We start from the raw sequence: 27670 nt of genomic DNA on the forward strand, positions 1-27670 counted from the left end.
TTACACCAAAGCTGCATTTTAGAATTAAGATCAAGTTTTGCTTGCCAATATGTTTCTTAACTTGTTTTTAGTAACATTGATTGTTTACAACTACATGAAAGGGAATAATTACATTACACAAATCAGTGCTAACAACAGAGAAGCAGAATGAAAATATGTGTGGAGTGATGAATCTGTAATGGGAACTGACAATATCTGAGCTATATTATATTTGTGATTTGTTTTTATGTACATAACTTCATTTGTTCATAAGTTGAAAATTCAGAATAAGTTGTCTAGCAGCCTTCACTATATTAAGTAATAAAAACATAAAATGCTGGAGAAACCCAACAGAGTTAACGTTTCAAGTCCAATATGACTCTATTTCTCGGAACAGAAGAGTCATATCAGATGCAAAACATTAACTCTGTTTCTCTCTCCCAAATGCTGCCAGACCTGCTGAGATTTTCCAGCCCTTCACTTTTTATTTCAGATTTCCAGAATCTACAGTACATTGCTTTGATTTTCATTGTATTACACACTGTTTTACAATGTACAAATTTTGTTTTGCAAAGTTTTCAAAAAATTCGAGAACTTTAGTGTCACGTAGAAGTCAGACAATTTCTAATATCATATTTCAAGAAAGATCATTGATCAAGAGAGAACTAAAGAAGTAAAGTTGTACTGAGGACACTAACCTGAAGAATTCCTCTGTCAATGCCTCTGGCTGAAATGATTGGCCTCCAACAACTGAAATCAATTCCTTTATGCTAGATATGACTCCAAACAGTGGATCACTTTCATCCTGATGACCATTGACTCCAATTTTGCCAGGTCTCAATAATATTACACTCAATCAAACACTGCCTTCACATGCAATGATAGTCACTCTCACCTTTCCCTCCTAAGTTGATTTCTTTTGTCCATGTTTGGGCTAAGATTGTAATGAGATCAAGAGCTGAATGGTCCTGGCGCAACCTAAACTGGGTATCAGTGAACAACTTATTGCCGAGTGAAAACTGATTGATAGCACTGTTGAGTAAATCGTTCAACAAATTTCCTCATAACCAAGAGTAGACTAATAGGGCAATAATTGGTCAAATTGGATTTTTCCTGCTTTTTAATTTTTGTACTTTTTTGGTTTTCTAGCTTGGTTAGGGGCACAGTTATTTTGTAAGTCTTTAGTGTTATTACTGGGTTATTATCAATGCTTTAAACTATCCATTGCTCTTGATAGTGGACATTGAAGTCCCCCACCCAGAGTACATTTTGAGCCATTACCACCCTCAGTGTTTCCTCCAAGTTTTGTTCAACATGGAGAAGCGCTGCTTCATTAGCTGAGGGAGGACGAAATGTGATAAGCAGCAGGAGGTTTCCTTGCCTGTGTTTAACCTAAAGCCATGAGACTTCATGCAGTCTGGAGTCAATGTTGAGGATTCCCATTCCAACTCCCTCCTGACTGTACATTGCTGTGCTGCCACTTCTGCTGGGTCCATACTGCCAGCAGGACAGGACATATCCAGGGATGGTAATAGTGGTGCCTGTCAGGTATGACTCTGTGTCTGTGTGACTGCTTCAGGCTGTTGCATGACTAATCTGGGAGACAGCTCTGTCAATTTTGGCACTAGCTCCCAGGTCTTATTAAGGAGGACTTTGCAGGGTTGACAGGATTGTTTCTGCCATTGTCTTTTCAGTTGCCTAAGTCAATGCCAGATGGCAGTTTCATTCCTTTGTTGAGACTTCTTATCAATTGATACAACTGAGGGGCTTGCCAAGCCATTTCAGAGGGCAATTGAGTGTCAACCACACTTCCATGAGTCTGGAGCCACATGAAGGCCAGATCAGCTGAGGATGGCAGATTTCTCTCCCGGAAGGACATTTGAAAATCAGATGGATTTTTTGTCAATTGACGATGGTTTCATGGCCATCGGTAGATTCTTAATTCCACATTTTTAAAAATTGAATTAAAGTTCTACCATCTGCCATGGCAAGGTTTTGGGACCTGGGAGCCCAGAATATTAGTTGAATTTCTGAATTAATAGTCTAGCGATAGTAGTCCATTGCCTCCCCATAATACCAAGGACATATTGGGCCACTGGCACCAGCACTAGGAAATGTTGGGCTGTACCATTGGGAGGTCTACACCTGAACTATGTTGGGGTCAGTGTTCTTGTAGACTGTGTAACTACGGAAGTAGTGTCAATTTTAAAGGGCAAGGTGTCAAATGTGCAAAGGTGTGGTCTGTCAAAGCGTACATGGTAAAACCGGAAAATTGTACTTTGGAAAATGAGGGTCAGAGAATGGCAGGGAAGAGCAGAGAGAAAACACCTAGACATACACCAGCAATCAAGACTCAATGTTACAAATATAATAAAAAGGCAAAACTACATTCTCTGCACACAGCATTCATAACATTAATTAATAACCTCCAAATTAAGGCACTCTGAGGTCACAGCCATATGTTGGAATTTCATATTTAATTTGAAAGGGCAAAAATTGAATCTAAGACAAGTATTTTAAACATAAATAAGGGTACCTATGTGGGCATGAAAGCTGAGCTAGCTGAAATGAACTGGCATACGAGGCTAGGGGTTAGATTCAATTGAGATAAAGCGGCATTCATTTCAGTGATATTTCAGAACACTCAAAAGATGTATATTTTTGCTACAAAGAAAAGGTCTTATGAGTGGGCCCACCATTTGTGGTTAACTAAAGAATTTAAGGAAAGCATCAAACGTAATGAAAAACATTTAATTGTGCAAAAATGAATGGCAGTCAGATGATTGATCAGAATATAAAGAAAAACAGAGAATGACTAGAAGTTAATCAGGAAAAAGAAATTAGAGCATGTAGCTAGTTAGGAATGTAAAACAGATAGCAAGCAATCTTATAGGTATTAAACAAGGAAATGGTTAAGTAAAGAAAGTTTTGGACCTCTGGGGATTAAGAATGGTGAACAAATAGTAGATAATAAGGAAACAGCAGATGAAGTGAACAAATATCTTGCCTCTGTCTTCACCAAAGAAAATACAAAAAGCATCTGAGTGATAGATATAAAGCAAGAGAGAGAGGAAATTAGAATAATTACAATCCTGAGAGAAATGCTTTGACAGGAAAAATAAAAAAGCAGAGTGATACTTAACTAAAGAATGACGATAGAATTCTGAGGTGGAGAGGGATTTGGATGATGTGGTGTGTGTCACAGAAAATTAATATGCAGGTACATCATGTAACTGAGAAGACTAATGGGATGCTATCCTTTGTGACAGAAATTGTTCATAAAAGCAAGAATGTTATGCTTCAGTTGCACAGGGCATTGGAAAGACCACAACTTGGATTTTGTGTTTCCTTATTTAAGGAAGGATGTAATTGTCTTAAAGGCAGTTCAGAGGAGGTTTACTAGTTTGATATCTGGAATGAGTAGATTGTTTTATAAGGATAGATTGGACAGGCTGGGCTTGTTTCCAGTGGAAATGAGAAAGAGGAGTGATATGATTGCAATATATAAGATCCTGAATGGAATTTCTTTTTCAGAGGGTTGCACAATTTTGGAACATTTCTGCAGAAGGCGATGGATGTGGTGAATAATTTTTAGACAAAAATGGATGTTTGGCAGGGGCACTCAAGGGTTATTGGGAGTAGATGGAAAAGTAGAATTCAAAGTGCAAACAGGTATGTCATGACCTTATGGTATGGTGGAGCAGGCCCAAGGGACCAAATGGTCTACTTTTGCTCCTGTTTTGTATGTACATGTTTGTATGATGTGCTGGACTCCACCATCACTGAGGATAGGGAGATTTGTGGAGCCACATCTTGTCTTAATTGCCTTACTGTCCACTACCATTCACAACTGGACATGGTAGACTGCAGAGTTCTGACTTTATTTATAGATTGTGGAATTACTTAGCTCTGACTATCATATGTTCCTTACACTTTTTGTCATGCAAGTAGTCCCATGTTGTAGCTTCACGCGGTTGACACCTCATTTTAGGTATGTCAGATGCTGTTCCTGGCATGCTCTCCTGCACTCTTTTTTGAATCAGGATCAACTCCCTGCCCAGTTGATATTAATGGTACAGTGGGGTATATGCTGTTCCATGAGGTTGACTGTTGAGTACTATTCTGCTGCTAGTGATGCTTCACACCACCTTATGGTTGCCTAAGTTTGAGTTGTTCTATCTGTTTGAAATCTATCCCACTGAACACAGTAGTAGTGGCAAAAACGCAATGGAGGGCATACTCAGTGTGAAGATCGGACTTTGTCTTCACAAAGGCTGTGCAGCGGTCAATGCTGTCCTGGACAGGCTCATGTGTAAGAAGTCAATTGGTGAGGACAAGGACTAGTATATCTTTTATCATATTCACTCACCATCTGCTGCTGGTAGCTATACATTTTAGGACTCAACCAGATCTGTCATTAGTAGTGCAACCGAGCCATTCTTGAGCAGAACTTTTATAACTTGTCCAGGTTGTTCATTGTCACATGTGTGAAACAATTTTACTTCAACCCAGGTTATTGGTAAAAATGACTTAATTCATAGGGTTGACAGGGCTGGGTATGACACAATCAATTCTAGCACCTAAGTCAATGCTAGATGTTTGCTATGGCCTCATATCATTTTGACTTTTCTGTATTAGCAAATGTAAGATAAAATTGAGTGGCTTGCTAATCCATGTAAGAGGCCACTTAAGAGTCATGTATAGGCCAAACCAGCTAAGCATACCAAATTTCCTTCTCTAAAGAACATTTATGAACCAGATAGGTTTTTACGATAACTGATGACAGTATCCTGACACTATTACAGACAGCAGCTTTCAATTCCAAATATTTATTTTCATTAATCAGTTGAATTCCATAAATTTAAATTCCATCAGCTGCCATGATGGGATTTGAAATTATCTCCTAGTGTAGTGACATTGTCAATGTATGACCATCTCACTCTAATTTATCCCAATTTTGATTTGGTACTGATGGTGGAACTTCAAAGTCTTGGGTAAAATCCAATCCAATGTTTTAGATCAATGAGCTGTTATCAAAGCATCTGCTCAATATTTCAGTTCAGCTCTTAGTTTCTGTTTGTTCATGTTGTTCTTAGTTTCATTTCCCAGGTGTCCCCCAGTCCACCAGCATTTCTATGTCCTCTTGAAGTCCACAACTATTGTCCTGAGCATTCACAAGACTACAAAGATTCCAGTCATCTGCAGAAGAAATTACATCCTGTACCTCATATCCGAGCCAATTGGCATAATAACAAAGCTAAACATTGTGGATCTCATTGTCTAAAAAGCAGTCTACATAACTCACTACTTTCTGTCCCCAATTAATTTTATATCTCTACTGCTACTGCACCATTTACCCCAATTTTGCTCCCAAATCTCAAACATGAGATTTTATCAGATGCCTTTTAAAACTCTGTATTTACAGCATCAACTATGCTACCCAAATCCTTCTCTGTTCCTCTCAAAGACTCAACCAAATCAGTTGATCATGACTTGACCTGAATAAATGCTATTATCCTTTATTCATCTATGCATCTCTCAGTGGCTGGTAATTTTCTCTGGTTGATTATTTCTAAAAAAAACCCACTACCATCATTAAACTGACCAGTGTACAAATGTTTCTCCCATTTTTAATCAAAGATGTGATGTTTTCAATTTTCTAGCCCTTTCTATACAGTCTATTTCTATATCTAAGGATGTTTGATAGACTATTGCCGGTACTTACACAATTTCTACTTTCTTACCTTGCCCTGCTTGGCCTGTGCTCTGCACGCACAACCTCTTTATTTTTATCTCATGCAGTGTCTCAGTAACTGCCTTGTTTGCCATAGCTTTGGCAAATTATTCTTTCTTGACGAACACCAAATGCAAAGGACTCATTTAATATCTCAGTCAAGTCTTCTGTTCTAACCAATAAAAATCTGTTTTGGTCCCTAATTGACGGCACAGTTCCTCTGACAACCCTTTTATTATTAATATACTTACAGAATTTGCCCATCTATTTTAGGTGTCAATTCCATTTCCACTATTCCTGTAACTTCCCTTGCAGTCATGGAAGTTATTGAATCACAGTGTTAATTATTGATGTATAGTGATGTCAGGCTAATTAATTAATGTCAAGGACCGGCACTAAGGTAACAAGTTATTTTGCAAAATTAATCACATGCACTTCCCAACAGGAATCACAAGATGGTGATCAGGAGTGGGAACTTTAGTTACCGTAAGCCCCACTATCACCTGCCTGCACAAGTCAATGAGCCTTAAGGACAAATGTAGCATTTCTACTGCAGATCAATTCACATTAAGTGTCTCCAAACTCAAAACTGATATTGCATCTTACCCGCTAAACAATTTATTGGTTGTCCCAAAGTTATGTTTCAGAAGAAAGGCACATGAAACAAAATACATTCAGAAAATAATTTTCATTCTAATTGTCTAAGTTATTTACTTTATTTCCAAATTTCATTTGAGATTCTGGTGATTGGAACAGTAGAAAATATTGCGTAAATGTGTGAACTTAAAAGACCATATTTTGGGTTATTATTACAAAGATCTTACGAGTATTGGCCATTATGATAAAATATTATTGATAAAAAATTATGATAAAAATGTTGAAAACATTTCTACTTCCAATTTGCAAACACATAACATGGAAGATTACATACCTGTTGACATACAGTCAAAGTCAGAAGGTGTCAGGTCTATTAGTTTCTTGCCCTCATGTTCTGGTGGGCCAGCACAGAAAACATTTGTCACAGTGGCATTTATGCTCTTCAGCCAAGTGGTCATCCATTTTGTTTTACAGTCACATTGGAGCTCATTCCCACGTAAATCTCTAAACAGTTAAAGAAAGTACTGAATGAATATTCGTAATGGGAAGTCTTCACATTTCATTATCCATGCAGAGTGACCACACCATTTGGGTTGCACCTGTGATTAGTCTATCCTTACTTTGGACAAATATTACCTTTTTTTCATCATCACTGGGTCAAATTTCTGGAACTATCAGCTCTGTAAGTGTATTTTAATATGAACTGCAGCAATTTGAAAATGCAGCTCAAAAACCAACTTCTCCACAGTAATAAATGCCAGTCTTGTCAGCAATGCCACATCCTATCAATGAACTAATTTTTAAAAGTCAGACTTAAAAACAAACTTATGAGCTGCACCTACCATTCTATATTATTTGTAAAATCTACACTGAATGAAAATGACAAAATTTCACATGCTTTTTTGCCTACTCCTTATGCATGGATGCTCAACCACATCTCCTTCCTGTTCACATTCAATTCCATGTCATTCATCTTAATTAGTGTCTGTATTTTTAAATTTAATATATGCATTTGTACTGATTTTCCCCCAAACTTTCAAAACAGACAAGAACTATACTGTTTGCAAATATTGTTATGGGCGAAGTTTAACCATCAAGAATTGCAATTTTTGAAACAGGTAACATTTTCTGAATTTAACTGGTTGTGGTTTGTCGTTGATGTGTTGAATGTAATTGTTGACTCAAGTGGGGATGAAATATTCGATGGATGGGCAAATGTTACTTTACATAGTGGAGTTGACCACAGCCTCAAATCATATAGAATCTGTAACCTGAATGCCTAATACATAAAATTGGTGACGCACAGTAAAGTCAATTAAAGCAAGTTTCAATTCAACAAGTAATTCTGACCAACATTACACAGCACTTTATCCACTACCATTTGCCATTTCACTGCAATGATCCTCTCTCATTCTTATTTACTTTCATCACTTTGGAATTGCCACAGAGGTAGGAGTGGTATCTGTCAACTGTAAAATATAAGGATCCTCTCATTAATAGTTTCTTGTTAGTCTTGCTTATTTGTTTGAGATTTGGTAATATATCGCTTTCATCATTTTTGGTTTTCTTTTCCTCATCTACCTTCATTTTTTTCCAATATTTGTTTGAAAAATATCTGAAAGAAAGCTGAGGTTTTCAACATTTGTTGCGTGCAATTCTGGTCTCCTTCCTATCGGAAAGATGTTGCAAAACTTGAAAGGGTTCAGAAAAGATTTACATGGATGTTGCCAGGGTTGGAGGATTTAAGCAATAGGGAGAGGCTGAACAGGCTGGGACTATTTTCCCTGGAGCGTCGGAGACTGAGGGGTGACCTTATAGAGGTTTATAAAATCATGAGGGGCATGGATAGGATAAGTAGACAAAGTATTTTCCCTGGGGTGGGGGAGTCCAGAACTAGAGGGTACAGGTTTAGGATGAGAGGGGAAAGATATAAGAGAGACCTAAGGGGCAACCTTTTCACACAGAAGGTGGTACGAGTATGGAATAAGCAACCAGAGGATGTGGTGGAGGCTGGTACAATTGCAACATTTAAAAGGCATCTGATGGGTAGATGAATAGGAAGGGTTTGGAGGGATATGGGCCAGGTGCTGGTTGGTGGGACTAGATTGGGTTGGGATATCTGTTCGGCATGAACGGGTTGGACCAAAGGGTCTGTTTCTGTGCGGTACATCTCAATGACTCTATGGCCTGGAAACAAAACTCATCATTAAAGATCGTTAGTTATTAAAATGCCACTTAGCATCTGATGAACAGACTTTTGAAGCATTTCTTGTTATATGATTTAAATTCAGTCAAAGTTATTATCTTAAGGCATATTTTCTGAGATAGGGCTCCCACCTTTAAATTCAAATCAATAACAATGCAGAATGGAGAACCAGAGCTATGTGATTAACAGAACTCCAGTTTTCTAATGATTTGTTCTAATCAATGGTAAATCAGGGCAACATTTTGGGAGCACCTATGTCTATATTTAATTGTCCAGGGTTATTTGATCTGATTCCACAACAGAACATTACAAAGATTTACTCAGTCTTACATTTGGTTTGATCACATACTTTAAATAAAGCAGAAAAAGAAGTTTACTTGGACTCCATTAAGATTCCAGAAGAGTACCATTGCTTTTTTTTTAAATAGTAAAGCTCTAATGGAATTGACTCAAGGGCTTATGTTACCTCAATATGAACCTTTAAGTGAAAACTGAATACAAATGAGGAAACTGTTTTTGTATGTTTCCTTAAAAACCAATTTAAGTTTCGAAAATGTGTACTTTTTAATAATCAGCAGGTGATTATTCAACTTTACATAGCATAGAAACATAGCATTTGTTTCAATGGGCCTAAGCCTATATTTATGTTCCAGATTTTCATAAGGTGATTGTATGTCAATAAAAGTAAAATGAAATGAAAGGTTGTTGTAGATGTGTTAACTGTTAAAGTTGCATGGTTGCTTAATGAATATCTTGTGTCGTGACAATTCACAAACAATTCATAGAACTTGTCTAGACGGACATCAAATTAATTTTGCAAATGGAAGCAAAGTATTTGCTTTAGTTTAAAAAATGTTTACTTGGTTTATTCTGTCACAGGATGTGAACATAGCCAGCCACACCAGAATTTGTTATCCATCCATGATTGCCCTTGAGAGTGAGTTGCCTTTTTGAACACAGCAGTCCAAATCAAAATTGTTCCCTTACTGAGTCAAAGTGGTTAAGTGACATTGCAGAATCATGAATGTTATCATTAACAAGGTATTTTTGCTCTTAATTACCAGGTCTAATTAATGTAACAATTTAAATTGACAATTACTGTGGAATGCAACAATTAATTGAGTTCCTTTATAATAAGGCCACAAATATGCAATACTAAATAAAAGGATATGCTTTTATTCATCTTTGCTACAGTATTTTCTGCACATGTCAATCTTCCTATGAGTCTGACTACAAATGTTTGTTCTCCAATTTTGTTCAAACAGCAGCAGTGTTTTCTTTATCCTGGTGGGATTGTTGTCACTTGCCATAATCTGCATAATCCTGAGAAAAAGACCTCTGTTGTTTCTGAGATTGCAAATTCTCTCTAATTAGGAGGAACTGTGACTGATATCCCTTTTGCAGAGTTGACAGTATGGGCTGGGGTGCATTGGATGCTTTGGACTTCAGTCACTGAGGTGTTGCTGCTATAAAGATTCCCCTGGAAACCAGTTGTACAAGTTTTTTTGGCAAGAATTCAGCCAATCTCATGTTCGCTAAACTTCTGTTTTGCCAGCTTTTACCTGAAGCTGCTTCAATGTAATTCTTTTCTGGGGAAAGACTAATTTGTCACAGACAAAGTAATAACAATGTGGAAAGGACCTTAGTCCCTTCACAGTGATTATAAATAGCCCCTGTTTGATTAACTTTATTTGGTTTGATTTACAGTTAATTGAACTGTCATGCATGATGATGGTTGCTTGCCAACAGCAGATTCCTAACCAGACAACTGTCTATTCATTCCTCCTAATAATCAAAGAGTAGATTCTGAACACTTCTCCTAACTGTCCATTTATTGATTGTGAGGCAAGAAGTGTTCTGATACTAGGAACACTGGGAAAGACAGTCAAAGTGACAGCTTCCCAAATCTATAATGTTGCCCATGAGCATCTCTGTCTCTTCTACAGATCCAAAACCATCACATTGTGTAACATCTAGTTTTTCCATTGGCTTCTCCACAACCATAACTCCTAAGTTATATATATTTATTTTGAAGTAAAAATGGTGTTACAAGAAAAACTGCACTGTTCTGAATTTCACTGCATACTACTGGTTCTGGCATTATCACTTGTGAAGAAAACAAGAGGGTATGTTTCTGAGTCTATGAACAAACTTTGCTTAAAGCCTTGTCTTTGAAATAATGATGTGGAATACCATTTCTCACCACATGAAAGTGGCAAGTAAAAAATTAGGAAGCAGAACAAATTGTAACATTGCAACTGCTTCTCCTTTCACTGTGTCACTGTTAATGTAGGCCAGGATCCTTTGATCAAAGGTTGTTAAGCGTTCCATTGCGTTGCTGTCACTACTGGTGTTACTGTAGGCCATCTTGTGCACACCCTTATTTTCAGCAACAGTGACACATCTAGACATTATTAGTCGGAGATATTCAAAAAGGCTCTGCTACACCATGACTTTTTCACACAGAGGGTGGTACATGTATGGAATGAGCTGCCAGAGGTTGTGGTGGAGGCTGGTACAAATGCAACATTTAAAAGGCATTTGGATGGGTTTATGAATTGGAAGGGTTTGGAGAGATATGGGCCGGCTGCTGGCAGGTGGGACTAGATTGGGTTGGGATATCTGGTCGGCATGGACGGGTTGGACCGAAGGGTCTGTTTCCATGCAGTACATCTCTATGACTCTATATACAATATTAACAGATTCAAATCTCTATATATAATGCATTACAAAGACTGCAGCTTTATGGAGCCACTGTCTGGGAACAAGAGAGTGGCAATTAATTACTATCGAACTGCTTCAGCAATGTGAAATATCAACTTTGGTGAAGACGTGCTAAGTGACCACAGTTTGCTCTTTGAGGCACCTTAAGAAATGAAGGTGAGATTGCCAGTTTGATCGGAAGGTGGCACAAACAGAAACAAGTGAACTTTTATAAGTTTGATCTATTCCTGAAATCGTAAGCTATTGATATTCACTATTCAATTTTTCCTATTAACCTTTAGTCTGGAGGAGGAATCTATGTACAGAAGCTCAGATTAATCTAATCCAATATAAATTTCACTGACATGGTCATGATTGTAGTCTTTTACATGATATTATTTCAGTGTTAGCAGAATATAAATCCCTTCAATATTTTTTGAAAATATATTTATGTTGAAGAAATTTTATTTGTACCCTCTGGGTTTGTTATTTTTACAATATTTCTTCTAGTCAAGTATAGGTTCTTATTCTTCGTCATGAACCCATAAAGCCCTGGCTGCATGTCCTTCTGAATACCTCAGCATCATTTTCACAAATTTTCTGACTTCACTACATTATATTTGATTCTAAAGTAAGCTCATTTACAAGTTTAACCTGAAAATTTGAATGGTAGTAAGTGTCTTTACATATACAAAATAAACAGCTAGGAGAAGTATTCCTAGTTCTCTTCCACCATCTTTATATGGAATGATCTGCTACTACTGCATACAAAACAAAAGTTTTCACCGTACCTAGGTACATGTGAAAGTAATAAATCAAATCAAAAAAGAGAAATAATTGTGCATCTTATTAACCTTTAGCCCTTTTATCCCAATATGCACACACGTCTTAGAAAAGAGCAACAGAATCTTCCAGTTCTGGGTATGTTTGTGTCAATTATGATCTGCATGATTCATATTGAACCAACTGTTGAACTGAAGTGTGCAAAATAACATGTTGGAATTCTGCCAGCATTAAATGAGTTTTCCTTCTCTAGATTATTCAGTACATCACCTTGAGTGGCAGAGGAAACAAAGATAAATAGGAACTGCCTCTAGGTGGCAGATAATGGAGTAGCACTTCTCACAACTTGATAGTCTTCTGCCTGAAGGAGACCTACTAGCAACAAGAAAGGAAAAACAAAAGCCATTTCTTAAACATGGGATGTAAGCATCGCTGGCATTTGTTTCCCATCCCTTCTTGCCCTAAGTGGTTTCCTGGGCCATTTCAGATGGTGATTAAAAGCTAATCACATTGTTGTGAGTCTGGAGTCACAGTTAGGCCAGACCAGGTAAAGATGGCAGATTTCCTTCCCTAGAGGACCTAAGTGAATTAGATGAGAGAGCTTTATTACTGAGAATAGCTTTCAATTCCAGATTTTATTATTTGGATTTAATGTGAAGCCAGGGGATTATCCTGAAACTCTGGATCGCAACTGTAGTGACATTTCTACTATGCCACTGTCTCTCTTATGTTGACAGAATGGCTACGAGAAGTGATTATGAATATTAAAGATTAAACTAATTTGATGCTGAAATAGAGAAGACTCTTACAATTCAATCAAGGAATCCAAGTCACTGAGAACATCTCTTGGTAAGGATCTGATGCCGCTGTTAGCCAAAGAACTAAAAATAAAATAACCTCATTAGTATAAATATCTTCTGAGAAATTATTTATTTTGTACTTAGTTTTTAGTTACACAATAGGGTTTTTTTTAAATTAGGTTATGTTAAGATAGGTGGCAATAACACAAAACTTACAGATGGATCAAATCCCTGAGCCCTCGAAAAGCATGTTTCGATATAGATTCAATTTTATTGTTTTCAATGAATCTGTAGAAGACAAGGCAAATAGTTAGTTCAAATAGTTAATCAGAAAGATGATGAAGGAAATAGAACAAGGAAAAAGAAAAAAAAAACTCACAAATACTCTAGATGTGGAAGCCCAGCAAAGGCATCATCTTTTATTGATGTAACTGAATTTGAATTCAGGAGTCTGAAAAACACAATCACCAATTCTTTTGAAGATCTTGGAACTTTTAATTCATGTTATAAAAAGTTGCATCCAAACAAAAATGATTGGCAGTGGAATTAACTGAAACTTAATATAGGCAACAGATGTTGACAAATGGATGCGTTTTGTTCTGGAAGTAAAGCAGTGTCAAAGCTGGAATGTAAGGAATGTGAGGGAATTGGTTTGAGAGACAGGAAAATAAGAATTGGAGTGGAGGTAGCTGGATAGTCTCCACCATGGTGATGGAAAAGTCCACATGCCTGTTGGTAGGGGTTATAGTGTATGATGCCAAAAATCATCTCTCTAAAACAGATCTTTAACAGTTAATTGGAAATGACTGTAAGCAATTGATAGAGAGTGGAAAACTTTGAGAGAACATGCTGTTCTGTAAGAAAATAGACTTGGCGCGGGAATAAGCTGTTTGTAGCAACGTCTGGACCTGTTTTGACCAGCAAGCTCAGAGGGGTGCTTGAGGAATGTACTCAGAAGAGGCAATTCAGAGCACAACATGAAACCCAGTATCCTATTAATACTGGGGACTTTTCACAGCTCGTTGGGTTTCTTTATCAGCCCAGTGCTGTGGAAATCAAGATCAAGCTCCAACTTCCAGCAGTTGCTGAAGGGTCCCCATCAAGTGAAAGGACACACTCACTTGTTTGAATATATCAAAACAGTTTAAGCTAGTAACTTTGTTCAAATATATCGAAAGTAGTGTCAGCTAATAATTAATTCCAATATATACTTGTAATTTAAGCTAATACATTTGCATTATAGCGAAGCACTTTCGTCTTCTTATATTCATTTTGATCAGAACTCAAAGATTCATTTAGGGCATTTGAGTTAGTATTACAGGAATGTGGGGAGACCAGATAAGGGAGAAGTTAAAAACAAAAGCATATCTTTAAATAAGAAAAATCAACAATCACCAATACCTAATCCAAACTGAAAATCCTCAAACTAATGGATAATTTCAGGTTTAATATCAGCTTCTGTAACTTTAGAAAATGTTATAGAGTCTTAAAGTCATAGAGATGTACAGCATGGAAACAGACCCTTCAGTCCAACCTGTCCATGACAACCAGTATCCCAACCCAATCTAGTCCCACCTGCCAGCACCTGGCCCATATCCCTCCAAACTCTTCCTATTCATATTCCCATCCAAATGCCTCTCAAATGTTGCAATTGTACCAGCCTCCACCATTTCCTCTGGCAGCTCATTCCATACATGTACCACCCTCTGTGTGAAAAAGTTGCCCCTTAGGTCTCTCTTATATCTTTCCCCTCTAACCCTAAACCTATGCCCTCTAGTTCGGGACTCCCCTACTCCAGGGAAAAGACTTTGTCTATTTAACCTATCCATACCCCTCATAATTTTGTAAACCTCTATAAGGTCACCCCTCAGCCTCCGATGCTCTAGGGAAAACAGCCCCAGCCTGTTCAGCCTCTCCCTATAGCTGAAATCATCCAACCCTGGCAACATCCTTGTAAATCTTTTCTGAACCCTTTCAAGTTTCACAACATCTTTCTGATAGGAAGGAGACTAGAATTGCACACAATATTCCAACAGTGGCCTAACCAATGTTCTGTACAGCTGCAACATGACCTCCTTACTCATGTACTCAATATTCTGACCAATAATGGAAAGCATACCAAATGTTTTCTTCACTATCCTATCTACCTGCGACTCCACGTTCAAGGACCTATGAACCTTCACTCCAAGGTCTCTTTGTTCAGCAATACTCTCTAGGACCTTACCATTGAGTGTATAAGTCCTGCTAAAATTTGCTTTCCCAAAATGCAGCACCTCGCATTTATCTGAATTAACTCCATCTGCCACTTCACAGCCCATTGGCCCATCTGGTCCAGATCCTGTTGTAATCTGAGGTAACCTTCTTCACTGCTCACTACACCTCCAATTTTAATGTCATCTGCAAACTTACTAACTGTACCTCTTATGTTCGCATCCAAATCATTTATGCAAATGACAAAAAGTAGAAGACACAGCAGCGATCCTTGTGGCACTCCACTGGTCACAGGCCTCCAGTCTGAAAAACAACCCTCCACCACCACCCTCTGTCTTCTACCTTTGAGCCTGTTCTGTATCCAAGTGGCTAGTTCTCCCTGTATTCTGTGAGATCTAACCTTGCTAATCAGTCTCCCATGGGGAACCTTGTCAAACACCTTACTGAAGTCCAAATAGATCACATCTACCGCTCTACCCTCAATCTTCTTTGTTACTTCTTCAAAAAACTCAATCACGTTTGTGAGATATGATTTCCCATGCACAAAGCCATGTTGACTATCCTTAATCAGTCCTTGCCTTTCCAAATACATGTACATCCTGTCCCTCAGGAATCCCTCCAACAACCTGCCTACCACTGAGGTCAGGCTCACCGGTCTATAGTTCCCTGGCTTGTCCTTACCGCCCTTCTTAAACAGTGGCACCACATTTGCCAACCTCCAGTCTTCCAGCACCTCATCATGTTGTTAGAATGGTCTTAATTAAAACGTTCAGATTGATCATTTTTCTTAGTAATAAATGCAAACAAAAATAAGATGGAATGGATATCGGAGAGGAAAAGTAATTAATGCAGACAAACATTTTGAATATGGTGAGAGGTGTATAATTCAAGTTAAGAGCAGAGGATTCTTAATATTTACTGGAGCTGGATGTTGGTTAGCATGGAAAAAAGAAATGGAGCAATGGAGAGAGTTTCTCTCCTCATGTCATTAACTTCAAGAAAGTAGAAAAATGGAGTAATCATTTAGAAGAGTTAGTAAATATACAATCAAGATGGAAGAGCAGAGAAGAGGGATGTTTTCAGAAAGACAGAGACAGCTCAAGCAAGAAACAAATGAGTGAGTTGAGGAAGGTCAAAAGTTGGCATTTCCCTTCAATCCAGTTACGCATTTAGCAAAACAAATCTATAAGAAGAATAAGTGTATTAACTGTTTATCATTTGTGCCAAACACACAGGATTGATTTGTATACTCGTTTGACTAAGTGTGAGTTGTATTGAGTTTTTGGGAGAGTTTTCCACCAGAAAACCTCACAAGATTTCTTGCCATATCTTACAAATTTTGCTGCTGCCAGAGGAATTGGTGGAGGCTGGTACAATTGCAACATTTAAAAGGCATCAGGATGGGTATACGAAAAGGAAGGATTTAGAGGGATATGAACCAAATGCTGGCAAGTAGGACTAGATTAACTTCAGAAATCTGGTCAGCATGGACGAGTTGGACTAAAGGATCTGTTTCCATGCTGTACATTTCTATGACTGTATAAACTATCTAGCCATCCCTTTGGTACCTCTGATGTCCAGTTCTACCCCCCCCCCCCCCCCCCCCCCCCATTTTACATGTGCCATTCTGAGGAAGATTTGCCACTCTGTGAGTATCTACCAGGAGACCAGTTTCCCTGACATTGTCACCATCTTTAAAAGGCCACTATGTACCCAAAGCTGCCTTCCTTGATGACAGACATGGTGCAAAGATGTTGGAGGCAGACACCTGGAGGTACTGGTGAGTCAGGTGGAGCAAAGGAGGGGTATCCTCTTCTCACAGAACCCCAGAGAAGACCAGCCCACCAAGTGACAGCCTAGTCTCAGTGTTGGGAGGGAACAGCCAGCAGTGCCACAAGAAGATCAGAAACCTTCTATACTCTGCCAGGGTAAGTGCCACACATTTCTTCCTGCTACCTCACTATCCCTACTACTGCATCCACCTCCCACCAAGGATCAAGCTTTACCACTCTTACTTTTATCTTCAATATCTTGTCTCACTCAGTCTGATTTTCACCCAAGTTTCCACACCACTGACCCCGCCTGACCTCTGCGCTGCCTACTCATTCACTTGCGACACCGCACCAACTTTCCCCAAGCTGCACCAGCACTATCAGTTACGGCACTTGCAAGTCTTCTCTTTCTCTCATTCCCAGAAAAAACAGCCCACAATGGGGCAATGGAAGAAATGTCCCAGGGTCACTGGCACTCAGAGGGCTGCCATAGACCAGGCACTGCCTCAGCCCCAGGCAGGGGAGGTCCCTGTCGGCAATCAGGGACATCGCCCACATGCCCAGGGAGGAACAACAGTGGCAGACAGTGTGTGGCAGGCAATGGCCTTATTCCACAGAAGCTGAGGAGTGCAGCTTTGCAATAAGGACACAGCTACCCCAAGGATGTGTCTGTCTGGCTGACCCCACAGTCAGGTTGGTGGTTACCCAGCATCCTCGAGGCCTGCAGGAGAAGTACCCATATCCGTACTCCATTGGCCCAGCCATCGCTCCTCTGGGCTACAGGCATGGTGACAGGGGGAATGAGGCACACACTGTAGAGATGGCCTGACCCTCTACCTCTACCCTGACTGTACTCTCTGACGCTTGCAGGTCTAAGCCGAGGAGAGTCCATTTGCTCCAGCAAGACCATCCACAGCATGTATGGGCTGTCCAGACACAAATTCCCACTGGGTCACCTGATCAAACCTCCAGGGCTAACATCCTCCTTCCACCCCAGACAGAAAGCAGGGACTATACTGAGGCATCGTGGGAGGCACAGAAAGAAAAAAAACTATTGAGGCCACCATTGTAGCATGGATGACATTGCTCTGCGCATTAAGTATTATGTTTTGTATAAATTTGATTGCTTGTGTACTATGTCTGGGTTTATTTGACTCTCTCTGTGGAGCCCTGAATGTAACTGTGCCAGTGTGATACCTACTTCCTGTCCATTTGGGATGTACCATAGATTAATGTCGGTGGCAAGAGTGGGCTGCAGCCTGTGGGACAAAGATAAGCAAAGTGTACAGAGGGCTTGGGTCTTGTTCACACCACTGCCCCGCATCCTAAAACATCTCTATTCTTTCCCTGGCTTCTGGGTCCAAAGTCTTCATGTGAATGAGGTGGTCACTCAGGCTGTGGTTGCAGTCATTTTCTTTTGTGTTGTGCACTGTCGATTTCCAGCACAATGGAAAGCAGCAGTGAGCACCTTCACTCAGTGGCTTCCAGCCTCCAGCTTCCCATGTTGGCAAGACCCTGACTTCCATCCTAGCTGCCCTTTCCATGACCCCCACAGGCTTCACACCTCCCCAGGTCCTTCCCCAACCCATCTGCATGAACCTGCAGCTGCCAAACTTTCCCTGCCCCCAGGCACTAGTGTAGGTGATGATCACACCAGGTGATGTCAGTCAATGCACCCCTTCTTTGAAGCCTGGGTGATGTTGAACATGGATAAACCACCTCCTCCCCATGCATTATCCCTTTCTCATCAATGCTGTACTATATCTCCCCCATACAAATACAGTTGCTCCCTCACAATTATCATGCCCCTTCCGCAGCCCCAAAGAATAGGTTCCCGGGTGTCCTTGCTTAACTGAAGCACCCATTTCCTCCTCATCCTTGCCCCTCACCTATTCCCCCTGCCCTCTTACTCACCTTTCCAATTAATTTCTCTGGATGAAGCCAATGGACTGACCAAGGCCTTCAACAAACTGACCAAATACACTGCAGAGAAGTGCCCAGACACCCAGCGCTATGCATATCCACAACTGAGTTAGCCCCAGTTTCTGGAGTCACACCTCTCGTCACAGACTGACCATGAGCCCCCAGCCAGATGCCTGACTGTGACTAATCCTGTCTGGTATAGCAGGCTGCCCATGGCTTAGTGCTGAGACCTCCCGGCTGATGGATGCTTCCATGGACTTCAGTGAGGACTATGCCCCGTAGACATTGAGACATGGCTACTTGCTGCACACACAGCATGTTTACCATGTAAGCCGCTGATGAATGTGTGAGATTGACAAAGCACACTACCATACAGTGAGATGTAACCCCCTGTACATCCCCTTGACTGAGGGCTGTAGATCAGGAGGGCAAGCTGTTTGTTTGTGAAACTGAACAAATCAGCATAACACGGCAAGGGAAGGATGCTAGGAGTATCCAGTTAGGTGCTAAGCGAGGGAGTGCTAAGAGAGCAAACGAGCATTCATGTGATGTGGACTGGTCCAATGTGTGAGCTCAGTGCCAAACCCAGCACTTAAAATGTCCTTGCAGCAGCTTTTCAATGCTAGTTACTGGTTTGCTCTGTAATACAAGTCTCAGCTTCCTAAAGGCCTGCCAGTGGACCAGAGAATTGTATAGGAGATACAGTTGTAGAGTCAACCGTAAATGCAGTTATGCTGGGAACAGTATCTGTTGTGGAGATTCCCAAAGCTCTTTCCATGAGTTCAACAAGTAACAACCAAGTGGCTGAGCCAAAGATACTGTTTGGTCCTAACACCCATGAACAGCAATAGATTTCTTACAATCTGTAATAAAGAAGGAAGAAGAGAAAATGAATCAAATAGAAAGATGTTGAAAAATTTCTTATTATTTATTTTTTCTTATGTCTTTGTTTCTTTTCCTGGTTATGTTCATGTATGGACAGAACCATAATGCAAACAGCACCTTGGCCTTCATTGAAAGTTATCATCAATTAATATTCAATAGGTCAGGGAAAAGATAACTTTTGTGTGGGATTGCTCAAAGTTAACTCAGTTACCAAGCAAGATAATTATCCTGAAGAGCCATGAAATTATGTACCTTATTAGCACATGAATTTTTAAGCCATGCAAATGGAATTCTTATGCATGTTATTTTGTTAATGTTAAACAGATTACAGCTACCACTAAATTAACAGGACACTTTTATTAATATAGACAAGCAGGAGGCTGGATGAACACACAGCAGGACAGTCAGCATCATGAAGTGGTAAAGTCAATGTTTAGTGTAACGTTCTTTAGGATTCCAGCTCCTCAGGACCTTGGACTCCAGCATCTGCAGTTTTTTTGTCTCTAACTAGTTTTATTAATATGACAAATATTCACCTGTTAACATATCTACATATTACAAAACTTCCACATGAAAGAGTGTGTATGTGCTTTAATAATACGAATATAGCATTATTCATTGACTGAAGATCAATAAAGATGCTCACCGTGGCTCTCTATGCATTGTCCCATTTGGTGACATTCATTTGGAGATACAGCATACAAACCAAACCTAAAAATAATTGTCATGAATAGGAAATGTGACCAGCTTTGGAATAATTTAAACATTTTTGGGCTGTTGCATTGTCTTTATGGCAATTTTTTTCCAGTTCACAACTATTTATTAATTCAGGTTTTTATGCAAGTTGCTCATCTTGTTTATCCGTTCATTTGAACAATTTGTACCTTATTTATAAATTACATGTTTATTTTTCCTCTATTTGATTTGCTCTTCCAAAAGAAAAGAAAAGTTTGGATTAAAAATGCACAGTGGCAAATCCTCCCACCTGATGATCAGGACAGATCAACCACATGTCAAACTATGTATGCCAACAGCAAATTGCAATTAGTCAGAGAATGCAAAGCTTTTTAGTCAATTGTCCTCAAGAAAATATTGAGTCATTGGCAGGCATACATCAAAGGTTTTACTGTTGTCCTGCTCTAAGCTTTTACTGATATTGATTGAATTGAAGAATTGCAGAGATTAAAATGCTCCAGTGCTCCAAAAATGCTCTGAAGTAACTTCTATAAGCAGCTAGCTCAAGGCACAAAGGTCCATAAACAGCTTTCTCAACCAACTGCCAATCAAGGGCCCTTAAATGGTTCAGTAATGGCCATTTGAGGACCTTAGTTCACCACTGGCCCAATGACCTGCTTTCCTGGCAGATCAAAAAAGTTTCCAGTTTCTGAATTGGAAAACCAGTGTGAACCTGCCTGGGAGGGGTCTTTCATTTGCATACATTTGGGAAGAATTGGGGCCAGGGTTTAGGCAGGGAAGAAGGTAGTCAATGAAGGTTACACCCTACCTTTTTGCCTCTGAATATCCACACTGCATCCACCTGGTGACACCCAAAAGAAAAGCAGATGCATTCTCACCAATATAAGCCCCTTAAGCTTGGCCTCCAATGACGATCTTCGGGACCCACAAGCTGCCAGAACACCTAGCAGCTTCCAGCAAGTTAGCTTTCAGTGTCAAGGCTTGTGATTCACAAGAAGCACGAATGGCTGATTAGAGCAGTTGATTGGATCTGGCAGGCTTTTTCATTGGGAGAAGCAGGGTATGAGACTTTTAATGCATGGAACACTAAATCTTGACCTTACTTTATTATAACTGTGAACAAAATCTGTTTGCTTTAAAACTATAACTCAAATTTCTGATTTGAATGATTATATAATACATTTGTATTCAGTAGAATAATTATTGCTCCAATACAGTCAGTAAATAACTGAAACCAGCTTTCCCCATGTACCAGTTTTTCGCAGAACGATTCAATGTGATTAGTATTTGGGTATAAGGATAGGATAACTTAGCCACCTAAAACTTTCAAAATAAATCTCATTGATTGATTGCTGTTCCCCAAAAGTGTATTAGTCACAGTAGTAAAATATAAAAAATACAGAACATAGGACTTTGTTACAAAATAATGAATTTTGTGATTAAAGTATTTAAAAAGGAGATCCTTGAGAGTCGTAATATCTGGATTACTCCTGGCGCTGTGAGCTAGTGAGTGTAGGAATAGGAGGATGGATCAGATGAATGCATGGCTGAGGAGCTGGTGTATAGGAAAAGGATTCACATTTTTAGATCATTGGAATCTCTTTTGGGGTAGAAGTGACCTGTACAAGAAAGACAGATTACATCTAAATTGGAAGGGGACTAATATACTGGCAGGGAGATTTGCTAAAGCTGCTCGAGAGGATTTAAACTAGTAAGGTGAGGGAGTGGGACCCAGGGAGATAGTGAGGAAAGAGATCAATCTGAGACTGATACAGTTGAGAACAGAAGTCAGCCAAACAGTCAGGGCAGGCAGGGACAAAGTAGGACTAATAAATTAAACTGCATTTATTTCAATGCAAGGGGCCTAACAGGGAAGGTAGATGAACTCAGGGCATGGTTGGGAACATGGGACTGGGATATCATAGCAATTATGGAAACATGGCTCAGGGATGGGCAGGACTGGAAGCTTAATGTTCCAGGAAACAAAAGCTACAGGAAAGACAGAAAGGGAGGCAAAAGAGGAGGGGGAGTGACATTTTGATAAGGGATAGCATTACAGCTGTTCTGAGGGAGAATATTCCCAGAAATACATCCAGGGAAGTTTTTTGGGTTGAACTGAGAAATAAGAAAGGGATGATCACCTGATTGGGATTGTATTATAGACCCCCTAATAGTCAGCGGGAAATTGAAAAACAAATTTGTAAGGAGATTTCAGTTATCTGTAAGAAAAATAAGGTGGTTATGGTAGGGAATTTTAACTTCCAAACATAGACTGGGACTACCAAAGTGTTAAGGGTTTAGATAGAGAAGAATTTGTTAAGTGTCTACAAGAAAATTTTCTGATTCAGTATGTGAATGCAACTACTACAGAAGGTGCAAAACTTGACCTACTCTTGGGAAATAAGGCAGGGCAGGTGACTGAGGTGTCAGTGGGGGAGCGCTTTGGGGCCAGCGACCATAATTCTATTAGTTTTTAAATAGTGATGGAAGAGGATAGACCAGATCTAAAAGTTGAAATTCTAAATTGGAGGAAAGCTAATTTTGACGGTATTAGGCAAGAACTTTCAAAAACTGATTGTGGGCAGATTTTTGCAGGTAAAGGGACGGCTGGAAAATGGGAAGCCTTCAGAAATGAGATAACAAAAGCCCAGGGAAAGTATATTCCTGTCAGGGTGAAAGGAAAGGCTCGTAGGTATAGGGAATTCTGGATGACTAGAGAAATTGAGGTTTTGATTAAGAAAAAGAAGGAAGCATATGTAAGGTATAGACAAGAGAGATTGAGTGAATCCTTAGAAGAGTATAAAGGCAGTCGGAGTATACTTAAGAGGGAAATCAGGAGGGCAAAAATGGGACATGAGATAGCTTTGGCAAATAGAGTTATGGATAATCCAAAGGGTTTCTGTAAATATATTAAGGACAAAAGAGTAACTAGGGCCCCTCAAAGATCAGCAGGGCAGCCTTTGTGTGGACTTGCAGGAGATGAGGAAGACACTAAACGAGCATTTTGCATCAGTGTTTACTGTGGAAAAGGACATGGAAGATATAGAATGTGGGGAAATAGATGGTGACATCTTGGAAAATGCCCATATTACAGAGGAGGAAGTGCTGGATATCTTGAAATGTATAAAACTGGATAAATCCTCAAGACCTGATCAGGTGTACCCGAGAACTCTATGGGAAGCTAGGGAAATAATTGCTGGGCCCCTTGCTGAGATATTTGTATCATTGATAGTCACAGGTGAGATTGGCTATCGTGGTACCACTGTTTTAGAAGGGTGGTAAGGACAAGCCAGGAAACTATAGATCAGTGAGCCTGACTTTTGTTGTGGGCAAGTTGTTGGATGGAATCCTGAGGGACAGGATGTATATGTATTTGGAAAGGCAAGGAGTGATTAGGGATAGTCAATATTGTTTTGTGCATGGGAAATCATCTCTCACAAACTTGATTGAGTTTTGAAGAAGTAACAAAGAGGATTGATGAGGGTAGAGCAGTTGACGTGATCTATATGGACTTCAGTAAGGCATTTGACAAGGTTCCCCATGGGAGACTGGTTAGCAGTTTAGATCTCATGGAATACAGGGAGAACTCACCATTTTGTTACAGAACTGGCTCAAAGGTAGTAGACAGAGGGTGGTGATGGAGGGCTGTTTATCAGACTTGAGGCCTGTGACTAGAGGGGTGCCACAATGATCAGTGCTGGGTCCACAACTTTTCATCATTTATATAAATGATTTGAATTTGAGCATAAGAGGTATAGTTAGTAAGTTTGCAAATGACACCAAAATTGGAGGTGCAGTGAACAGCAAAGAAGGTTACCTCAGATCACAATGAGATTTTGATCAGATGGGCCAATGGGTTGAGGAGTGGCAGATGGAGTTTAGGTTTGATAAATGGGAGGTGCTGCATTTTGGGAAAGCAAATCTCAGCAAGACTTATACACTTAATGGTAAGTCCTAAGGAGAGTTGCTGAACAAATAGACCTTGGAGTGCAGGTTCATATGTCCTTGAAAGTAGAGTCACAGGTAGATAGAATTGTGAAGATTTCTTTCCTTTGGTCAGAGTATTGAGTACAGGAATTGGGAGGTCATGTTTCAGCTGTACAGGACATTGGTTAAGCCACTGTCGGAATATTGCATGCAATTCTGGTCTACTTCCTATCAGGACAATGTTGTGAAATTTGACAGGGTTCAGAAAAGATTTACAAAGATATTGTCAGGGTTGGAAGATTTGAGCTATAGGAAGAGGTTGAATAGGCTGGGGCTGTTTTCCCTGGAGTGTCAGAGGCTGAGGGGTGACATTATAGAGATTTATAAAATCATGAGGGGCATGGATATGGCAAATAGGCAAAGTCTTTTCCCCGAAATGGGGGAATCCAGAATTAGAGGGTATCAGTTTTGGGTGAAAAGGAAAAGATATAAAAGAGACCTAAGGGCCAACTTTTTCATGCAGATAGTGGTATGTGTATGGAATGAGCTGCCAGAAGATGTGGTGGAGGCTGGTACAAATGCAACATTTAAAAGGCATCTGGAAGGTTATATGAATTGGAAGGGTTTGGATGGATTTGGGAAGGGTACTGGCAGGTGAGACTAGATTGGCATATCTAGTCGACATGGACAAGTTGAACCAAATGGTCTGTTTCCGTGCTGTACTTCTCTATGTCTATGACCCTATTAGTTTTGATGTGAAATATTTAACAAAGATCTGTAAAGCAATTTTGGAAAATAATGAATTAAACAATAATATCATCAAGCAAGTTTCCTTGTCAAATAACATCTGCATAGACTATCCTGTTGCATCCGCTTCTGAAATATTAAGCTATAAAATTTCTATGAGCCAAACATAAAAATTCTAACTTCAACAATCAGTCAATTTATTTATCAATCTTCATGGTGGAACCTTTGCAAAATCTTTTCATTGCTCAGACATATTTTCATATCCAACTCAAATAGATAGAATGAAAATTGTCTTTGGCATCAAGGATTCGAAGTGAGATGAGTTTAAGCCATAAGACTTTTGTCCCGAGTGACCTGTGGGACAAAACTGTCCCTAAATAATCAATTTTAATATCAAAGATATCTCAGGATAATTGATATGAAAAATGTAAAAAGAAAAGTCATACTGATGCAGGAATTGCGGTGTGGTGCTGTTCGGGACTTCGGTTGCTGGCACAGATTATAGACAGCGTTACCTTGCCAGTGTCCATCTGAACTGGGAGTAATGGATGTTTACACTAGATTCCTCAGATGGAAGAGTTTCATTGCCCAGTACTAACATGCAATACTTCAGTCAGCACATTTTTTAATTAATAGAATCCACAGCCAAGAAGAACATTATTTTGTGAATTACTTTTGAAGTCAGCATCATTTTAGTTACTTCATCTCTCAATGATTTCATATATCATTCTCATTAAATATTTCAGAACTAATAACTGTAAGGTTTGATAATTACCAAATAGGTATCCTATTCTTGAGAAGGTGAAGTGAATTTGTCATTCCTTTTTTGTTTATTCTGTTATTAGTTGAAACACAATATTATTGAATTTTCAGTTTTTACCTTGGCATGCCTCTCAAATTTGCTTTGAAATTATGTGCTCCAACCAAAACATTAAGTTATCAATTTATGTTTAACACGAGCATTAACATGAATTTCTCATGTTGCTAAATGTTTTGAATAGGTCATGAACAGGACTTATGGATATTGTCTGACAGCATTTGCAGTAGAGAGCTGATAAGGTGGAGGACAAGACAACATGAGCAAAAATCAAAGCACAAAGAATAGGAGGTAATCATATGGTTAGAAAATACGATACGAAGAGTGGGCATAAGGAACCTTCTATGAATCAAAGCAGTGAGGTTATTCAAGGATCTGCACATTAACACTTGTGTGAGGTAATAAGAAAGTATATATTTAGATCAACAGAAGACACGAAGTTAGAAGGTACAATAAGCTGTGAAGAAGGAACACAAAGTTCCAGTTGACAGATTAAGAACTGTCACAGATGGATTGCAAATTTTGGAGATTTGCGTTCATCAATGTTAGATCTGAAATCAGAGGAATTTCTTGATGGTGAAAGATTAGGTGTTGCAAAAAAAAAAGTAAATTTTAATTTTCCCTGAGCAATTCACTAAAAGTGAGTGCAAAGGTGCAAAAAGTAACAAAAAAGGTTAATGCAGTGTTGACTTATATTGCAAGGGATTGTATTACACAAGATTGAAGAATCATGCTTCAGTTGCACAGGAATTCAGTCAACCCTATGTGGACCACTGTATTCGGTACTGGGTATTAACGTTTCAGAAAGATATATTTTCTTGTGGTTGAGAGTGAGGTGTAATGATAGTGGGAGGAGGGATATGCTGTAGATTCACCAGAGCATTACTAAGGCTGAAAGACTTAAGTTAAAAAGACAAGTAGTTTTGACTGCTTTACATTCTCTTGAGTTTAGTAGGTGGTTGGATGATTTTCCAAAGATTTTTAACTTCAAAAAAGGATTTGAGAAAGTCAATCAGATAATTCCTTTAATGATGGTAACTGGAATAAGAGGGCTCAATCCCACAATTATAAATTGACTATTCAGGAGTGAAATAAGGGAGCAATTTTTCACGCAGGTTTATAGAAATTTTCAACTCTACCCCAGACAGCTGTGGATAATACATCAATTAAAACTTTCAAGATTTTTGTTAGGTATTGAAGGGTGGAAGGTTTCCCTCTCTAGAGTTAATGGGGTGGGAAGAGAGGCTTTGCATGAGATGTAGAGAGACAGCACATCCTGAGTGAGACACAGCCAGATTGAGGGAGTATTTCTGGGAATTTAGAGCACAGTGGGCATTAAACTGGTAAGTTGTTTCTTTTTTTCAAAAATTCAGACATCTAGTTAAAGGCTAATAAGGTAGCTGACTCAGTTGACTGAGGTGAAAATGTGTTGCTGGAAAAGCGCAGCAGGTCAGGCAGCATCCAAGGAGCAGGAGAATCGACGTTTCGGGCATCAGCCCTTCTTCAGGAATGAGGAAAGTGTCTCCAGCAGGCTAAGATAAAATGTAGGGAGGAGGGACTTGGGGAGGGGTGTTGGAAATGCGATAGGTGGAAGGAGGTTAAGGTGAGGGTGATAGGCCGGAGTGGGGGTGGGGGCAGAGAGTCAGGAAGATGATTGCAGGTTAGGAAGGCGGTGCTGAGTTAGAGGGTTGGGACTGAGACAAGGTAGGGGGAGGGGAAATGAGGAAACTGGAGAAATCTGAGTTCATCCCTTGTGGTTGGAGGGTTCCTAGACGGAAGATGAGGCGCTCTTCTTCCAGCCGTCGTGTTGCTATGGTCTCATGCCCGAAATGTCGATTCTCCTGTTCTTTGGATGCTGCCTGACCTGCTGCGCTTTTCCAGCAACACATT

General features: G+C 39.5%; 1 protein-coding gene across 2 annotated transcripts in view; it reads right to left on the reverse strand.

The window, feature by feature from the left end:
- The window catches only part of lgi2a (leucine-rich repeat LGI family, member 2a), a 39661-nt gene that overhangs the window by 6406 nt on the left and 5585 nt on the right, over positions 1-27670 (reverse strand). The window contains exons 3-7 of one of the 2 annotated variants that reach the window (XM_072579485.1): positions 20240-20304; positions 13182-13253; positions 13019-13090; positions 12812-12883; positions 6645-6814 (exon numbers count right to left, since the gene is read on the reverse strand). In XM_072579485.1, the coding sequence (XP_072435586.1) occupies positions 6645-6814; positions 12812-12883; positions 13019-13090; positions 13182-13253; positions 20240-20274 (421 nt within the window). In that variant the 5' untranslated portion in view covers positions 20275-20304. The remainder of the gene's footprint in view (positions 1-6644; positions 6815-12811; positions 12884-13018; positions 13091-13181; positions 13254-20239; positions 20305-27670) is intronic. The other variant, XM_072579475.1, reaches the window with a different exon arrangement.

This window comes from Chiloscyllium punctatum, chromosome 1, assembly GCF_047496795.1.
Source record: "Chiloscyllium punctatum isolate Juve2018m chromosome 1, sChiPun1.3, whole genome shotgun sequence".
Taxonomy (NCBI): Eukaryota; Metazoa; Chordata; class Chondrichthyes; order Orectolobiformes; family Hemiscylliidae; genus Chiloscyllium; species Chiloscyllium punctatum.